Source organism: Triturus cristatus, chromosome 3_1 (assembly GCF_964204655.1).
Source record: "Triturus cristatus chromosome 3_1, aTriCri1.1, whole genome shotgun sequence".
NCBI lineage: Eukaryota > Metazoa > Chordata > Amphibia > Caudata > Salamandridae > Triturus > Triturus cristatus.
Genome location: NC_140583.1, coordinates 260,694,682 through 260,711,895, shown reverse-complemented (window position 1 = coordinate 260,711,895; position 17,214 = coordinate 260,694,682). Strand labels below are relative to the sequence as shown.

Here is a 17,214-nt window from a genome sequence, read left to right as displayed (position 1 = left end):
GAATGCTACTCACTCCACCTCTTCGTTATCTGATAGCAGGAGTGCTTCAAGTTCTTTTCTAGGATTTTAATGTCTCTGGAAGAGAGCACCCTATCGGTGCAGCTGTAGTCCCTCACCTTTTCCTCACACTCTTCTGTCTGTTCCTTCCATAGATGCCTGCCTCTTCCCCATTTGATTGTTGTTTTTTTCCCTCTCTCTTTCAATCCTTTAGATAGGTGTTAGTGTGTTAGAGATATGCTAGCACAAATAAAAGTTGAATTCAGGTCTTTGTCGTTTTCCCTTTTTTTGCAAAACTGAGTTGCTGGAAGTTGAATGGAAATAGGGCGAGGGCTTTCCCATACTGCGGTGATTCTGCTGACAGTTTGCCTGAACTGAGGTTTGACCCATGGACGGAGCTTTTGGCAGGAGAACTGGCGAAGCAGAGTGCAGTACAACTAGTGTCTATCTGAATGTGGAACGCCTCTATCTCCTTCAGCATCCGGTATGTTCTAGGCAGACCACTTTTTAGTGCTGCACATAAAATTGAAGTGAAAGGGCATTGATTGAACTTCAGGTCTTCTCTGGATTGCCACTCACACATTTGACCGACATCTGTCAACTTTCATCTCATTGGAAGGCCGCAATAAAATACTACATAGGGTACCATCATGGCTCCCTCACACCAGTATCTTGAGGCTTTCATACCTGCACTCTGCAGCTTATTACGTGCTTAACAACACCCATGCAGTTCCTCTTTTCCAGCCTATATTGATCCTGGCAAATTACCCTGCTGTTCTTGACAGTTGTAAATGTCCATGCCACAAGCTCTATTTTTGCATTGTAGGTTCCATTTGCCCTGCAAAACTTAACTGGTGGTCAGATTTTGCAGATTCTGATGGATGGGACCTGTCTGCTTCCTTTCTCATCTGATATCCACTCTGTGTGACATTGCTGAGGAGACCCTAATTGAGTTCAGGTTTTTCACCCCCTGGCCGGTGGAATTACGAGGGCCTCAGGGTACCTCATAATTCCCACTTAAAGTAGGTTCTTGCTCCCGTCCTACCAAGCTGTTCACAGCAAAGGTCCACTATTCCATTAAAAAAAAAATGTGCTGGATGTTACAGGATATGTTTGCCAAAAGGTATTCTCTTTATGTGGAAGCAAGATAATGCATCTCTTGAAAAGTTATCTATCGATCTGATAATCTGGATAATCTCCATAGCGTTTTTTGGGGACATAGGTCTAGTGGCAGCCTCTACCATTCACCCATATATGGAGGTGTGAGCTAGTAATTCTGTGAGAAAAGTTCATCAAGATGTCATCCTTTAATGCAGACAGATGAAATGCTGATAACACACAAGAGGCAACTTGGCTTTGCATATGCTGCGTTTGTCCTGTTAACGTGCTGCTTGAGGGACCTGGGAATGATATTGTGGGACTTTTGAGGAAACATGGCTAGCTTTGCAACCACAGCGAGGTATTTGATCAGTGAAAGACTGAACTGTGAGGTTGTCCGTTATGACTTGAGAGAAGCAAGACCCAGCCACTCTTTAAAGTCCCCTTCAGAGCTAAGCCTGGTGTGACTTATGGCTTTTGTGAGTTCATAGAATCATTGCAACAGTTCTCCATTTGAGTAAGAAAGTTGTATGAGAGGAACCCAAGAAATATAATGTAATATCTTCCTTCTGTCCTCAAAATCTGGGCACATTGTACTGCAATTGGGAGATGTAGTGGAAATAGAGATTCACTTTCTCTTCATGTTTGGAGAAAAACCATGATGCGTTAATCTCAGTGGTTGTGCGGGAGTCAGTTGTTATGCCTGTCTTTTCACTCTCCACCTCCTACAAATGTGTTCTCTGTTGAAAGAGATGGAGAAACTCCTGATGCTCTAAGAGACTACCAGTGCGATCATCTTTTGGCATCTAAAGGTCAATATGATTATTCTAGCCCAAAGCCTACCAGTTTCCAGCATTTCCTGTGTTCGAGACTTGCAAGATACGTATTTCTACAGTGGAAATGTGTATGACAGGACCTAAAAAATAAAATCAGTTTGGTGGCTCAGATCTTAGAAAATAACCCAGGGTTGTATATATAAACTGAAATAGGGCTGTTTGGTAAAGGTAAACCTCTACAGCCATGGTTGAGCTCCGCAAATCTCTACCAAGCTGTGGTAGCTCACTTGTGATGTACAAAGGAGGTCTAGGAGCTAGTGTCCTGAATTGGGTTAGGTCCTTAATACAAGGCAGATCAGTCTGTTATTCTCGGCAGCATGAAGTGTGACATCCAACATGGCTTGTCTATTAGCCACACTCTTTTAAAAAACAAATGTGTATTTAAAACCCATTGAAGGAATAATAACTTCTTATGGGTTCATCTTTTGTGGTTATACTACAGCTGACTTTTCAGGCTTGATGTTGACCTGGTTCTTGTACAAGAAAATGTTCACACATATATGCTTCCAGTCTCCAGTTGTATGATAGAAAATGAGCTCTAGCTGAATTCTGGGACCAAGGAAGTCCTGGTAGTAGGCAACAAGTAAGATATCTGTTCAGACTCGTGGGGGCAAATAACTTGTAACCAGCTTCTGTACCATCAAGGACACTGAATAACTTGAGTACCCTATTTAAATCCAAGCTATCTTTGACTGCTAAAGTTCCTGAGTCACTACTACCTGTTGTTGCGGGGATCCTGCACATATACAGAACTATGCGCAGGAAAACAGGACCTAGCTATAGTGTCATTTGTTCTCCTACATAATCGCAAAGCTACAAATGAATAGACCACTGTAAGAAAGTGGCTCTGTGTATATACTGTTCCCAAATAGGTACAGTGTGCACAGAGTCCACAGTCCCCAGAGGTTTGGCAGAGGCTAAAGTTAGATATAACCTTACTCTCTAAATTGGTAGCTTGGTCGAGCAGTAAGGCAGTATCAGAGGACAGTGTAAAGCATTTGTTGTGCACACTCAAGAACTGAACTCTAGGCCAATGGTTTTGTATAAAAATATATAGTTGTTTTATTTTAGAACCAACAATAGGTATCAAAATATACTTTCTCAGAATGAGATGCTGTAGATTAATACTTTCAACAGGCAATAGACTTTTGAATGCAATAGATAGTTGTTGCAATGGGCAACACAATTTCAAACACAATTATACATTGAGCTCAATGGGAATTTCTAGTTAAATGCAATTGATTACTTTGTGGATTACTTTTCTTACCACAGGACTGGATCCTAGATTCAGTCCTGGGACATCTCCTGTAAACAGTTGAGTAAAAACGTTTTGGTTACAGTTGTGATTTTTAAGGAATATTATTGTATTTTAGAAGTTGACACTTGGAAACTTTTTCACATAGAATCACCAATGTTATCCTATGGGAGGAAATTCACTTAGCAGGTAAGTAGGATTATCGTTACTTTTTCTTACTCAGTGTTGGATCCTGGATCCAGCACTGGTGCATCTCCTGTAAACATTTGAAAGAATGCGTTTTTGTTATACAGGCGATTTTTAACAAATATTTGTACGTTTGCAAAATCGACACTTAAAAGAATTTCTGGCGAAAACCAGGCAATGTTATCCTATGAAGGAAAATCAAGTTAGCGGTAAGTACGGTTGTAATTGCACCAAGATCCAGCACTGGGATCTCTCCTGATAGCAGGAGGTTGGTGGCGGCTGGCTAGCAGGCCACGCTGCTGTGGGAGCTGGGCTCCTGGTCACTTACTCAGGGCAAGTGGGGAAGTAGATTAGAGTAGAGGTTGCACTGCCAGGGGCACTCGGGCGGCTGGGTGCAGGGTGCTTTTAAGCCGTCGGGCGCTCAATGGATTTCAGTGGAGAAGCTCAAGGACGAACAAAGGCTGCAAGCTCGGGGACGAAGATTATTCAGGTGCGACCACCACTTCGAGAGGTAAGTTGGGAAGTTGGAGGATAGGTAGGCACCCAGGAGTTGGGCACAGGGGGCCGCAGGGTGCCGGGTGCAGGGGTGCCTTTTGGCGTTGGGAAATCTTACCCTCTGATGGTCGCGGTTGGAGGGGTCCCTGGTTCTGAGGCTGCAGATGTTGTCCGGAGCGTCGAGGTGGGTCCTTGGGTGCTGGATTCGGGGTCACAGTTGCCGGGGGGACGTCCTTGTGGTCTTTGTTCACTCCGTCACAGGCAAGGCTTGGTGGGTGCAGAGTGTGCAGGAGTCGCGGTTCCTGGCTGATGCGAGGGGCTTGTTACTTGCTTTGAGCAGTACCACTGCTCGTGGGAGTCCCAGTTAGAGTCACAAGGCAGTCAGGTCCTCCGGGGTTTTTGAGGTTGCTGACCACTGGAGATGCCGGGGTTTAGCAGGAGCAGGTTCGAGGGTCGACAGGCCTGTAGATCTGGGGCCAAATCAGTTGGTGTCTTCCTCTTGTTAGCAGCTGCACAGCAGGTCTTCTTGGTTCTTTATCTTCTTACTTGTTTCGGTATCTGGATCTGAGGAAGGAAGGTTCAGGGTGCCCCTAAATATTACATTTATGGGCGTTACAGGTACGTAAAGGGCAGGGACCAATGGGTCCCTCCACTAGGGTGGGTACACCCCCTATCCTGCCACTCACCTGTGGGAGGGGGGCAGTAGCCTAGTCCTGATTGGGCAGGGCTTCTCATCTTCAAGATGACGAAAGCCCGAAGATGTGCTTCACCTCGCCTCCCCCACCCGAGGGGTGGGGTTGGCAGAGGCTAGCACCACCCCTTTCCTCACTTAGCTTTTCCCGCCGATCTTCCCACCAGAGAGGGGGTCAGAACCGGTGGGGGCCAGTTGCTGAGTACAGCAAGTGGCCTGTAGAAGCTCACAAAGGCGGCATGCCTTTGAAGCTTCCCCTGCCCATCCTGGGGAGAAGACCTAGCACCTCGCCCAGGATGTGCATTGTTGCAGGCCCAGGAGAGCGGATGGCTGTCTACCCAGGGGTCCAGCAACATGTCTGCTGTGTGGCAGCCTAGGCAGCCCCTCGGACAAGATGTGGATTGTAGGTTAGGTTCAGGAGGCAACTCTAAGTTGCCCTCTGTCGTGCATCTTACAGTACATCCCACACTGGCATCAGTGTGGGTTTACTGTGCTGAGAAGTTTGATACCAAACTTCTCAGTCTTCAGTGTAGCCATCATGGTGCTGTGAAGTTCGTGTTGACGACCTCCCAGCACCATATACTCTTAATGGCAGCACTGCACTTACAGTGCCCAGGAATGGACCTGGGTACTGTAGGGGCACAGGGCTCCTGCACCTGTGCCCACACCACTGGCATAGGGCACCCACCTAGAGGGGTGACTGAGGTATGCCAGGGCAGTGTGTGTTGTGGGCATGGCACACAGGGATGTGTGCCATGTCGACTCTTTGTTTTGTTCTGCACCAAGACACTCAGCCTGCAAAGGCAGTGTGTGTGTGTCAGGGTACACGGCCTCTAAGGGTGGCACAATAAGTGCTGCTACCCTAAGGGGCCTTCTCTGGTCACAAGGCCCTGGGTACCTAGGGTGCCATTTACCAGGGGCTGACATGTGACCAGAGATGCCAATTGGGTTTTGGCTGTTAGGCAGTTTTTAGGGAAGGAACACAGGCCCTGGGCACCTGATTGGCAAGAGCCCAGGGCACACCAAGGAAAAGTGCATCAGTTATCAGGCAAAAAGTGGGGGGGTTACTGCAACAGAAACCCACTTCCTTACAACAACCCAGAACACAACACTACAGTCTCTCTCAGGAATCGCAGTAGCAAGACATAACCTTTCGCTTACTCACTCGTACTTGTCCACAATAACAACTAACAGAGCCACTGTAATAGTTCAAAATGTTTATTTTAACTATTGTGCTCTATAATGCAGTATAAGAGCCTCTGCCAGCAGCAAAATGCATAAACTCAGAACAATTAGCATTGTTACAATTCCATAGAATAGGGGGACGGCAAAGCCTAATTGCAATCATTCTGAATAGAAATGTTAGAAGAGCGACCATGGCTACTTAGGGCTTCAGTAATTGAATTGCTACAGCTTGATGTGGGCCAAAAGTAAATTGCTGCTCGAGTGGAGGTTGCAGCTGGCATTATTTGGCAACCGCATAAGGTTTGTAGGAAGTGGTTACTGCCATACATTTTGTAATAGCCACCATTGATTTTGTCTTGTATACCAGTAGATGAAAGTTGGAGCCCTTATTAGTAAGTATTTGTTAGGAGGTGTAAGAGACACACATGACAAGGTTAAAGAGAGACATAAGTCCTATTTGAAAATAATCTCTCATTTGAGGTAGATGAGGAGTGCATGAAGGTTAAATCTAAATTAATTCTGTTAAATAAAAATTAATAGAGTATTTGGAACAGTGACTACAGGCATATAATCTTTTTCCTATCAGAAAATTGCAAGTTGTGTTGCATATAAAATTGAGCCCGATGTGTTATAGGTCTATAATGTGGGGTACTTGGGAACTGTTTTATGCTTTTTGTGCTCTCCACATGCTTCAAGGCTAGACGGTTGATCCTGAAGACTGTATTTGGAGGAAAGCACACTGATCGGCTTGTAGGCAATGGCCTCGCTACTCATGAGAAACTAAATTGAGATTGCATTTCCTTTAGTCCAATTGACGTGAGTTGTACTGACCTAGAAACAGTTGGAGGGCAAGATCACCCATACACTGGCTATCTGAGCTTGCAGTTTGCTATAGGGTTGATATATTGTTGAGTAGGGAGCCTTGAAGAGATTCTCAGACGTTTTCAAGGAAGCTTGGGTGAGCAACATGGTTGGGGAGGAGCCATGGGTCACATATCTATCGTGGGGTTTTTAATTTCCTATATGTATTTTACAGTGATATTTTATGTGAATGCAATGAAGTGCTTTCTTTGCTGTACTGTACCTTATTTTAAATTTGCCATTGTGTATCTGAATAATTGCGTTGTAAACTTTAGTGATAACGTGATGTGGCATGTAAAATGACCTGCTGTATCTAAAAAACAATACATAAAAAGAAAAAGATCTAGTATGAGGGGAAAGCACTGTTGTAGCCATGCTGACATGATTTCTGTTGATAGATTACACTATCCTTGACTGCATTTTCTGCGAAGTTACCCGAACTTACTACATCCTGGATGTTATGTGCTGGAGGGGCCATCCTGTGTACGATTGTCAGGTAATCTATTGTTTTATTGGCAGATCGGGTCAGGTGAGATGGGGTTAAGGACTGTTCTTACAACTTACCTTTTGACGTAGTTTGTAAGATTATTCCGGTGGCTGTGGCCCCATCAATATACTCTACCTCTTATACTTGTTTTCCACACTCGTAACACTGTCTTCCCCCATCCAGCCTATCATACTCGTAAAAGAATATATTAAGACTTGCCAAGATTGATATAAGATTGATATAATAAACGGAGCTGTAAATCTTGTATCAAGTATATGTGTTTTTGAATTTTGTTTAAGGAAGTTTTTTTTGGTAATGATTTGAATAGTTATATGCAATACTTATTTATTCATTTATTATTACTATTAACCCCTTCGCTGCTAGGCCTTTTCCCCTCCTGTGCTAAGCCTTTTTTGGGCTATTTGGGGTAGTGCGCGCTTAGGCCCCTGTAACTTTTTGACCACATTAGGTATCCACGCCAAATTTGCGTACTTTTCTTCCAACATCTTGGGGATTCTAAAGGTACCCAGGGTTTGTGGATTCTCCTAGAGGGTTCCCAGAAATTAGTCAAAATACAGCAAAATTTTGTTTTTTTTTTGTGAAAAATGGGAAAAACGGGCTGCAAATGAAAGCTTCTGGGTTTTTCTCTGCAAATGGTATCAAAAAAGAGTTTGTGGGTCTGAAATCACCATTTCTCCAGCTTTTAGGGAATGACAGAATTTTGTCAGAAAACCAACATTTTTTACACAGTTTTGGCATTTTTCTGGGACATACCCTATTTTTGCTATTTTTTGTGCTTTCAACCTCCTTCCAGTTAATGGTAGAAATGGGTACAAAAACAATAATGGATCCTGGAAAGCTATACATTTTTGAAAAGTAGACAAAATTCTGAATTCAGCAAGGGGTCATTTGTGTAGATCCATCAAGGTTTCTTTATAGAAACTACCAGTTAAATATAGGAAAAATTAAAAATTAGCTGAAAAAAGCAGCCTTTTTAGTCAACGTTTTCACCTGTAACTTATTCTAATTATCACATCTCTTAGAAAGCAATGTACCGTTACATCCACTGGACCTTCCTGGTTGTGGGGATATATAGGACTTGTAGGTTCACCAAGAGCCCAACGAACACAGAGTAAAAAACTGAGCAGCATTTTGTAATGGTTTTTTTTTTGTTCCGGGTATATAGCAATTATTGTGGGAAAATGTATACATGGAAAAATCGGTATGAAAGATACCTATGTATTTCTGAAATGGGAACAAATTACAGAGTTTAGAAACAGTGCATATTTGCAAATTTTCGAAATTGGGAGTACTCATACTTGCATGACAATTATTGGTAATTTTTCAAAATGACTTTTTTTTTACACAATGTCTTTCATTTGGAAGGGAGAAATGCATCCAAAATCAATAGGTAATAACAGTTGCTTTACAAATCTGAACTACTCTAAGTCTCCCGATAAAAATGGTACCTCACTTGTGTGGGTAGGCATAGTGCCCACGACAGGAAGTGGCTCAAAACCTAAGCTGAACACACCACATTTTCACACTGAAAATTTACACTTTTTTTGCGAAGAGTCTAGCTGTAGTTTTTGAACCCTAGCCCTGCCGGCACCTAGGGAAACCTAGCAAACCTATACATTTTTGAAAACTAGACACCCAGGGGAATCCAGGATGGGGTGACTTGACTGCCTCCCACCATGGTCTGTTACCCAGAATCCCTTGCAAACGTCAAAAAATGACAAAAAAACACATTTTCCCCACATTTCTGGGATGGAAAGTTCTGGAATCTGCGTGGATCCACAAATTTCCACCCATCCCGCGTTCCCCAAAGTCCTACGAGAGAAATGGTACCTCACTTGTGCGGGTCGGCCTAGTGCCCGCGACAGGAAACGGCGCAAAACGCAACGTGGTCACACCTCAATTTTGCAGTGAAAAATGACCCCTTTTTGGCAAAGTGACTAGCTGTAGTTTTTGAACCCTAGCCCTGCCGGCACCTAGGGAAGCCTAGCAAACCTATACATTTTTGAAAACTAGACACCCAGGGGAATCCAGGATGGGGTGACTTGAATGCCTCCCACCATGGTCTGTTACCCAGAATCCCTTGCAAACGTCAAAAAATGACAAAAAAACACATTTTCCCCACATTTCTGGGATGGAAAGTTCTGGAATCTGCGTGGATCCACAAATTTCCACCCATCCCGCGTTCCCCAAAGTCCTACGAGAAAAATGGTACCTCACTTGTGCGGGTCGGCCTAGTGCCTGCGACAGGAAACGGCGCAAAACGCAACATGGTCACACCTCAATTTTGCAGTGAAAAATGACCCCTTTTTGGCAAAGTGACTAGCTGTAGTTTTTGAACCCTAGCCCTGCCGGCACCTAGGGAAGCCTAGCAAACCTATACATTTTTGAAAACTAGACACCCAGGGGAATCCAGGATGGGGTGACTTGACTGCCTCCCACCATGGTCTGTTACCCAGAATCCCTTGCAAACGTAAAAAAATGACAAAAAAAACACATTTTCCCCACATTTCTGGGATGGAAAGTTCTAGAATCTGGGTGGATCCACAAATTTCCACCCACCCCGCGTTCCCCAAAGTCCTACGAGAAAAATGGTACCTCACTTGTGCGGGTCGGCCTAGTGCCCGCGACAAGAAACGGCGCAAAACGCAACGTGGTCACACCTCAGTTTTGCAGTGAAAAATGACCCTTTTTTGGCAAAGTGACTAGCTGTAGTTTTTGAACCCTAGCCCTGCCGGCACCTAGGGAAACCTAGCAAACCTATACATTTTTGAAAACTAGACACCCAGGGGAATCCAGGATGGGGTGACTTGACTGCCTCCCACCATGGTCTGTTACCCAGAATCCCTTGCAAACGTAAAAAAATGACAAAAAAACCACATTTTCCCCACATTTCTGGGATGGAAAGTTCTGGAATCTGCGTGGATCCACAAATTTCCACCCACCCCGCGTTCCCCAAAGTCCTACGAGAAAAATGGTACCTCACTTGTGCGGGTCGGCCTAGTGCCCGTGACAGGAAACGGCGCAAAACGCAACGTGGTCACACCTCAATTTTGCAGTGAAAAATGACCCTTTTTTGGCAAAGTGACTAGCTGTAGTTTTTGAACCCTAGCCCTGCCGGCACCTAGGGAAACCTACCAAACCCAGACATTTCTGAAAACTAGACACCCGGCTTACAGGGAGGTATGGCTTGCGTGGATCCCCCCACGTTTCCTTACCCAGAATCCCCTGCAAACCTCAATTTTAGCTGAAAAAATCACTTTTTTCACACATTTTGGGGTGGGAAAGTTGTGGCATCACCGGGCTCACACAAATTTACCACCACCCAGCGTTCCCCCAGGACTCCCGGTAAAAATGGTGCCTCACTTGTGTGGGAGGCCCAAGTACCCACGGCAGGCAAGGGCCCAAAACGTAGTGAGGCGACATTTGGGATAGGCAATGTTGATGTCGCCTCACTACGTTTTGGGCCCTTGCCTGCCGCGGGTACTTGGGCCTCCCACACAAGTGAGGCACCATTTTTACCGGGAGACCTGGGGGAACGCTGGGTGGTGGTAAATTTGTGTGAGCCCGGTGATGCCACAAAATGTGTGAAAAAAGTGATTTTTTCAGCAAAAATTGAGGTTTGCAGGGGATTCTGGGTAAGGAAACGTTGGGGGATCCACGCAAGCCATACCTCCCTGGAAGCCGCCGGGTGTCTAGTTTTCAGAAATGCGTGGGTTTGGTAGGTTTCCCTAGATGGCCGCCGAGCACCGGGCCAAAAACCAAAGTGACTCCCCTTGCAAAACCAGGTGGTTTTGAGATAGGCCATTTTGATGTCGCCTCACTACGTTTTGGGCCCTTGCCTGCCGCGGGTACTTGGGCCTCCCACACAAGTGAGGCACCATTTTTACCGGGAGACCTGGGGGAACGCTGGGTGGTGGTAAATTTGTGTGAGCCCGGTGATGCCACAACTTTCCCACCCCAAAATGTGTGAAAAAAGTGATTTTTTTCAGCAAAAATTGAGGTTTGCAGGGGATTCTGGGTAAAGAAACGTTGGGGGATCCACGCAAGCCATACCTACCTGGAAGCCGCCGGGTGTCTAGTTTTCAGAAATGCGTGGGTTTGGTAGGTTTCCCTAGATGGCCGCCGAGCACCGGGCCAAAAACCAAAGTGACCCCCCTTGCAAAACCAGATTAACTATTGTTCCTACAGCGTGAGAATTTTGGAATAATATTGCAAAGAAAATGTGGCAGACATTTTGAGGTTTGCAGGACATTGGGGATAAAAAAAAAAATTTTAATTCACAAGAGAGACATCCCCATGAACTCCCATGGGTTTTCCACAATATCTACAGTTGGTGGGTTATTCTTGCATGGAAAGTGTACCTTGGCAGAGAAACTAAAGACAAAGATTCCTGCACAACCATCTATTCCTCAAACACACACACATACTGGTTGGATTTGGCACGAGGGCGAGTCATGGTTCAGTGTATTAAATTTTATTAACAAGAGATTTCACAAAAATGAAATGCACTGTCAATAATTAAATTCACAAAAAACCAAACCAATGACTCGCAGCTCGTGAGCTGTAAAGCCACGTCAAGGCACCAACCACTTTACAGGCCATTCACACACCTTTCATACGTGATACAAACAAGACCATTCGCACCACCAGGCACAAAAGCAACACATTACAAAATTCACCAAAAAGGGACAAGGTACACCCTGCTTCAGAAAGACAAATATTACTACACAGCCATCTAATCCGCAAGCACACACACATACTGGTTGGATTTGGCACGAGGGTGAGTGATGGTTCAGTAGATACAATTGTATTCGCAAGTGATTTCACAGAAATGAAATGCACTGGTAATATTTGAAAGGGCGAAAAACTGAACCATTGACTCACAGCTCGTGAGCTGTAAAGCCACGACAAGGCACCAACCTCTTTACAGGCCATTCATACACCTTTCATACGTGTGAGACATACAAAACCATTCACACCGCCAGCCGCGGGCCCATCACATAACAAAACTCACACCAGCACACAGCGCCATTCAAGGGCCCATCACTTTCACACGCCCACAATCCAGACACAGCAACTACACAGGCTGATGGATTGCGTGGAGTGGCAATCAGCTAGCAGTGTGTGTAGTGACCAGCAGAAAGTCACTACTCACACACAGCCAGCCAAGCACCAGTCCACGCACACCGCTAGCCAAGCGCCAATCCAGGCACATCACCAGCCAATCGCCAGTCCAGGCACACCGCCAGCCAATCGCCAGTCCAGGCACACCGGCAGCCAATCGCCAATCCACGCACACCGCCAGCCAAGCTCCAGTCCACGGACACCACCAGCCAAGCACCAGTCCGCACACACCACCAGTCCACGCACACCGCCAGCCAAGTACCAGTCCACGCACACCGCCAGCCAAGTACCAGTCCACGCACACCGCCAGCCAAGCTCCAGTCCACGCACACCGCCAGCCAAGCTCCAGTCCACGCACACCACCAGCCAAGCTCCAATCCACGGACACCACCAGCCAAGCACCAGTCCACACACACCACCAGTCCACGCACACCGCCAGCCAAGTACCAGTCCACGCACACCGCCAGCCAAGCACCATTCCACGCACACCGCCAGCCAAGCTCCAGTCCACGCACACCACCAGCCACGCATCCAGTCCACGCAGGCCGCCAGTCCATGCACACCGCCAGACCACGCACACCGCCAACCAAGCACCATTCCACGCACACCACCAACCAAGTGCCAGTCCACACACACCAACAGCCAAGCGCAAGCCTACACACACCGCCATCACATTTAGGATTTTTTTAGAAAAAAATAAAAACAAAAACAAATTGCAAATAGATACAAATCTTCTAACAGAAAATCAGCAACTAAATACATTGCACTAACACCAACCTTGAAACAGAATCAAATTATCCAAAGAATACAGACCAGGCAGTTCACTTTACCACTCATGACTGCCCCCAAAAATTATTTCGCGTGTGGTACGCTCTAAAACAAGCAGAGAGACACAGTGCAGGATGAGAAGGACAGTCGGGGCAGTACATACGACTCTCCTTCCGCGAACCTCTTCGCCAACAGACTCTACATCTCCTACTGGGAAAATATTTTGCGGGTATGGGAGGAATGTGATCTGGAAAGTGGCGTTCTTTCAATCTAGCAACATCCTCCACCACTCCAACTCTAGGAACACTTGCCTGTTCCACTACAACAAGGCTGCCTATTACAGACTCCTGAAACTTAGCAAAAGTCATCTTTGACTCAGGGCAAGAATCCTGGAACACACCAAAAGCATTAAACATTGCCAAGTGGAAAAGATGGATAGCCAACTTCTTGTACCAAATGTAAGCCTTACGAAGAGCAGTGTAAGGTTCCAACCTCTGATCTACTCTGTCAACACCACCCATGTGCCTATTATAGTCTAAAATGCACACAGGTTTGCGCGCTTCAGCGACCTGACCCCAAACAGTCACAGGTGCAGTGCTTTCATCATGGATGGTAGTCAGCATGTAGACATCTCTCCTGTCTGTAAACTTCACAGCAAGAAGCTCCTGGCAATGCAACGCACTGCACTGTCCCCACACAAGCTTTTGACAAACAAGTTCTTTCGGGAAACCTTTACGGTTAGAGCGGATTGTGCCACAAGCAACAGTGTCCACTTTGGCCAATTCCCTGAACAACCGCACACCAGTGTAGAAGTTATCTACATATAAATGGTGGCCTTTGTTAAAAAATCCTCTACCAAGTTCCCAAACAATTTTCTCAGTCACTCCAAAAGTGGACGGACAACCAGGGAGGTTAATCCTAGATTCCTTACCGGTGTACACCCTGAAATTAGAGACATATCCAGTCCTACTGTCACACAGCATATACAGCTTTATTCCATAGCGTGCCCTCTTACTAGGAATGTATTGCCTAAAAACCAAGCGGCCCTTGAACAACACCAAAGACTCATCCACTGCAATTTCTTTCCCAGGGGCATAAATCTCAGAAAAACGATCAACAAAGTGATCAAGGACAGGCCTAATCTTAAAAAGACGGTCACAGTCAGGGTGATCTCGTGGCAACGCTAAACCATTATCAACAAAATGCATCATCCGAAGCAGAAGCAAATACCTGTCACGACTCATGACTGCAGGAAAAATAGACGTTGCCATCAAGGGACTGCTAGACCAATATGAAGACATTGATGGCTTCCTTAGCAAGCCCATCAAAAAAGTTAAACCCAAGAACTTCTTCATCTCTTCAACATTTGTGGGAGTCCACCGGGTAGCTCTAGAGTGTGGCTTAAGACTGGCACTGTTGTCCCTCAAAAACTGTTCGGCATACAAATTAGTCTGCTCAACAATCTCTGCAAAAAACACATCGTCCATAAACAACTGAAATAAATTGACCGGCAAAAAGTTCTCAGTATTCACTCTAGACCCTGGAACACCAGTAAACTCTGGCAATGCCGGCTGCACCATGCCAGGGGCAACCCAGAGGTCATCACTTTCAAAGGGAAGCCTTGCAGCCCCAGCCTGCAGCCCAGATGCCTCTTGCCGCACTACACCAACGGGAAGCCTTGCAGCCGCAGACTGCAGCCCAGAAGCCTCTTGCCGCACTATCGGCACATCAGTCTCCTCCTCTAACACAGGCACTTCATCCGCACTAAGAGTATCTTCATCATCCGATGACTCCATACGGAGAGACAACTCACTGCCAGAATCGTCCCCTGCCTCCTCTCCCTCAGATGCAGAGTCAGTCTCTGAACCAATATCAGAGGAAGACTCAAACAGCAAACCAACAACCTGCTGAGCAGTAATCCTGCGGCTAGCCATTATACTTACTAAGATTGAAGACTGCACAAACAAGTCAACAACAACCAACAATGTGCAAACCAAGTAAGTAAAGAAATGTGTACCTTTATCACAATGATCAATGTACTCAAAAACTATAGAATTCAATTACAAGAGACAGCTACACTCACCAGAACCTACTTTGCAGTGACACAGCAAAAACCAACGATATCCAACTAGAATGAAGAAAAAAAAAAAAAAATTACTCACAAGACAAGAAAATACACATCGAGCACAAATGCAAACAGTTTTTGCCAAGGGGTCGCTTCCTAAATAAAAAAGAAGATATCCCTGGTGTCTAGTGGGCTTTTCTGCCCCCTCCCCTGGGAGCAGAAACGGACAGAACGACGACCGATCTGCCCCCAGGGGGGGCAGAAAAGTCTTCTAAATAATTAGGCCGCAAAGGAAGCGACCCTTGCCCAAGGGGTCGCTTCCTACATAAAGAAAAAGGAAATCCCTGGTGTCTAATGGGCTTTTCTGCCCACCCTGGGAGCAGAAACGGGCAGAAAGACGACCGATCTGCCCCCAGGGGGGGCAGAAAAGTCTTCAAATTATTATGCCCGCCTAGGAAGCGACCCTTGCCCAAGGGGCCGCTTCCTACATAACGAAAAAGACATCCCTGGTGTCTAGTGGGCTCTTCTGCCCCCCCTGGGGGCAGAAACGGGCAGAAAGACAACCGATCTGCTCCCAGGGGGGGCAGACAAGTCTTCGAATAATGTGGCACCCCTAGGAAGCGACCACTTGCCCAAGGGGTCGCTTCCTACATAACTAAAAAGACATCCCTGGTGTCTAGTGGGCTTTTCTGCCCCCCCTGGGGGCAGAAACGGGCAGAAAGAAGACCGATCTGCCCCCAGGGGGGGGGCAGAAAAGTCTTCGAATTATTTTGCCCCCGAAGGAAGCGACCCTTGCCCAAGGGGTCGCTTCCTACATAACATAAAAGACATCCCTGGTGTCTAGTGGGCTTTTCTGCCCCCCCTGGACGACGACGATGAAGTCTTTTCTGCCCCCCAGGGGGGGGCAGAAAAGACTTCACAAAATTTGGCACCCCTAGGAAGCGACCCTTGCCCAAGGGGTCGCTTCCTAAATTATGAAAAATACATCCCTGGTGTCTAGTGGGCTTTTCTGCCCCCCCTGTGGGCAGAAACGGGCAGAAAGACGACCGATCTGCCCCCAGGGGGTGCAGAAAAGTCTTCGAAATAATTTGGCCGCCTAGGAAGCGACCCTTGCCCAAGGGGTCGCTTCCCAAATAAAGAAAAAAACATCCCTGGTGTCTAGTGGGGCATCCCTGCTCCACGATCGCGACGCTGTGCGCGATCGTGGAGCAGGAATGCCCTGTATTGAGACATCAGGGGAGAGGAAATACTCTTTCCTCTCCCCCGATGCCTCAATACTACAAATGTCACCGCCGCGGCCCCCACCGGACAAGAAAACCTACCTCTACCCCCTTGGACGCGCTGGAAGAAATGGATTCCAGCGCGTCCAACGCTTCCTGATGACGCCGGCGCGCGCTGTGTGCGCTGACGTCATGGGGAAGCGTGGGGGGGGGGCTCGGGGGTGGCAGCGGAAGCTCTTCCGCTGCCATCCCCCTCTGTGGGGGCACGATCGATGCCCCAGGGGGGGAGCGCCAGCGCTTCCCCTGGGGGCTGTGCTCATGACGGAGCGGTTCCGTCATAAGCACAGCCCAACCGATGCTCATGACGGAACCGCTCCGTCATGAGCATCGAAGGGGTTAAACGGAGGTTTATTCTGTAAATAAACAATAATATTTGTGAAGGGTCTCAGCCTTATTTAGCTGCCCTACCTCAACCAATTTCACTTATCCTCTTGTGTTACTTTTATTTCTTTTTTTTTGTTTACCTTTTGTTTTTTTGTTTGCAGTGTGCTATTGGATGGGTAATATCCATGCTTTGCCTTCTACTGCTCTCCAGTGAAGACCACCAGTCACACAGCTTCCCAATCTTAGGCTGTTCCTCCTAAGAGCCATCTTGTACAATGTAGCGACCTTACATGTGGACTATGAAAGAAAAGTAGTTAGGAGGACTGATGAAGTATATACTAGAATCCAGCAGCTGTATTGGTATTCATTTGCAAGTTGTACATAGGTTGCAACAATCTGCATTTCAATGCTAGACAAATGGTAGATGCCACATACATGTGAAAAGAGAAATAATTCTACTTTTTTTGCACAAATTAATTGTGTAGTTCATGTTTTGTTTTGGAGATGATGGCTATTTTCCTGTTACTGCAAAAGAAGTCCA

General features: G+C 46.4%; 1 protein-coding gene across 6 annotated transcripts in view; it reads left to right on the top strand.

Moving 5' to 3' along the window:
• Window positions 1-17,214, top strand: part of SNUPN (snurportin 1) — a 190,550-nt gene that overhangs the window by 96,754 nt on the left and 76,582 nt on the right. For all 6 annotated transcript variants that reach the window (XM_085643849.1, XM_085643853.1, XM_085643850.1 and 3 more), the window contains one exon: window positions 7,003-7,100. In XM_085643849.1, coding sequence (XP_085499975.1) covers window positions 7,003-7,100 — 98 coding nt within the window. The remainder of the gene's footprint in view (window positions 1-7,002; window positions 7,101-17,214) is intronic.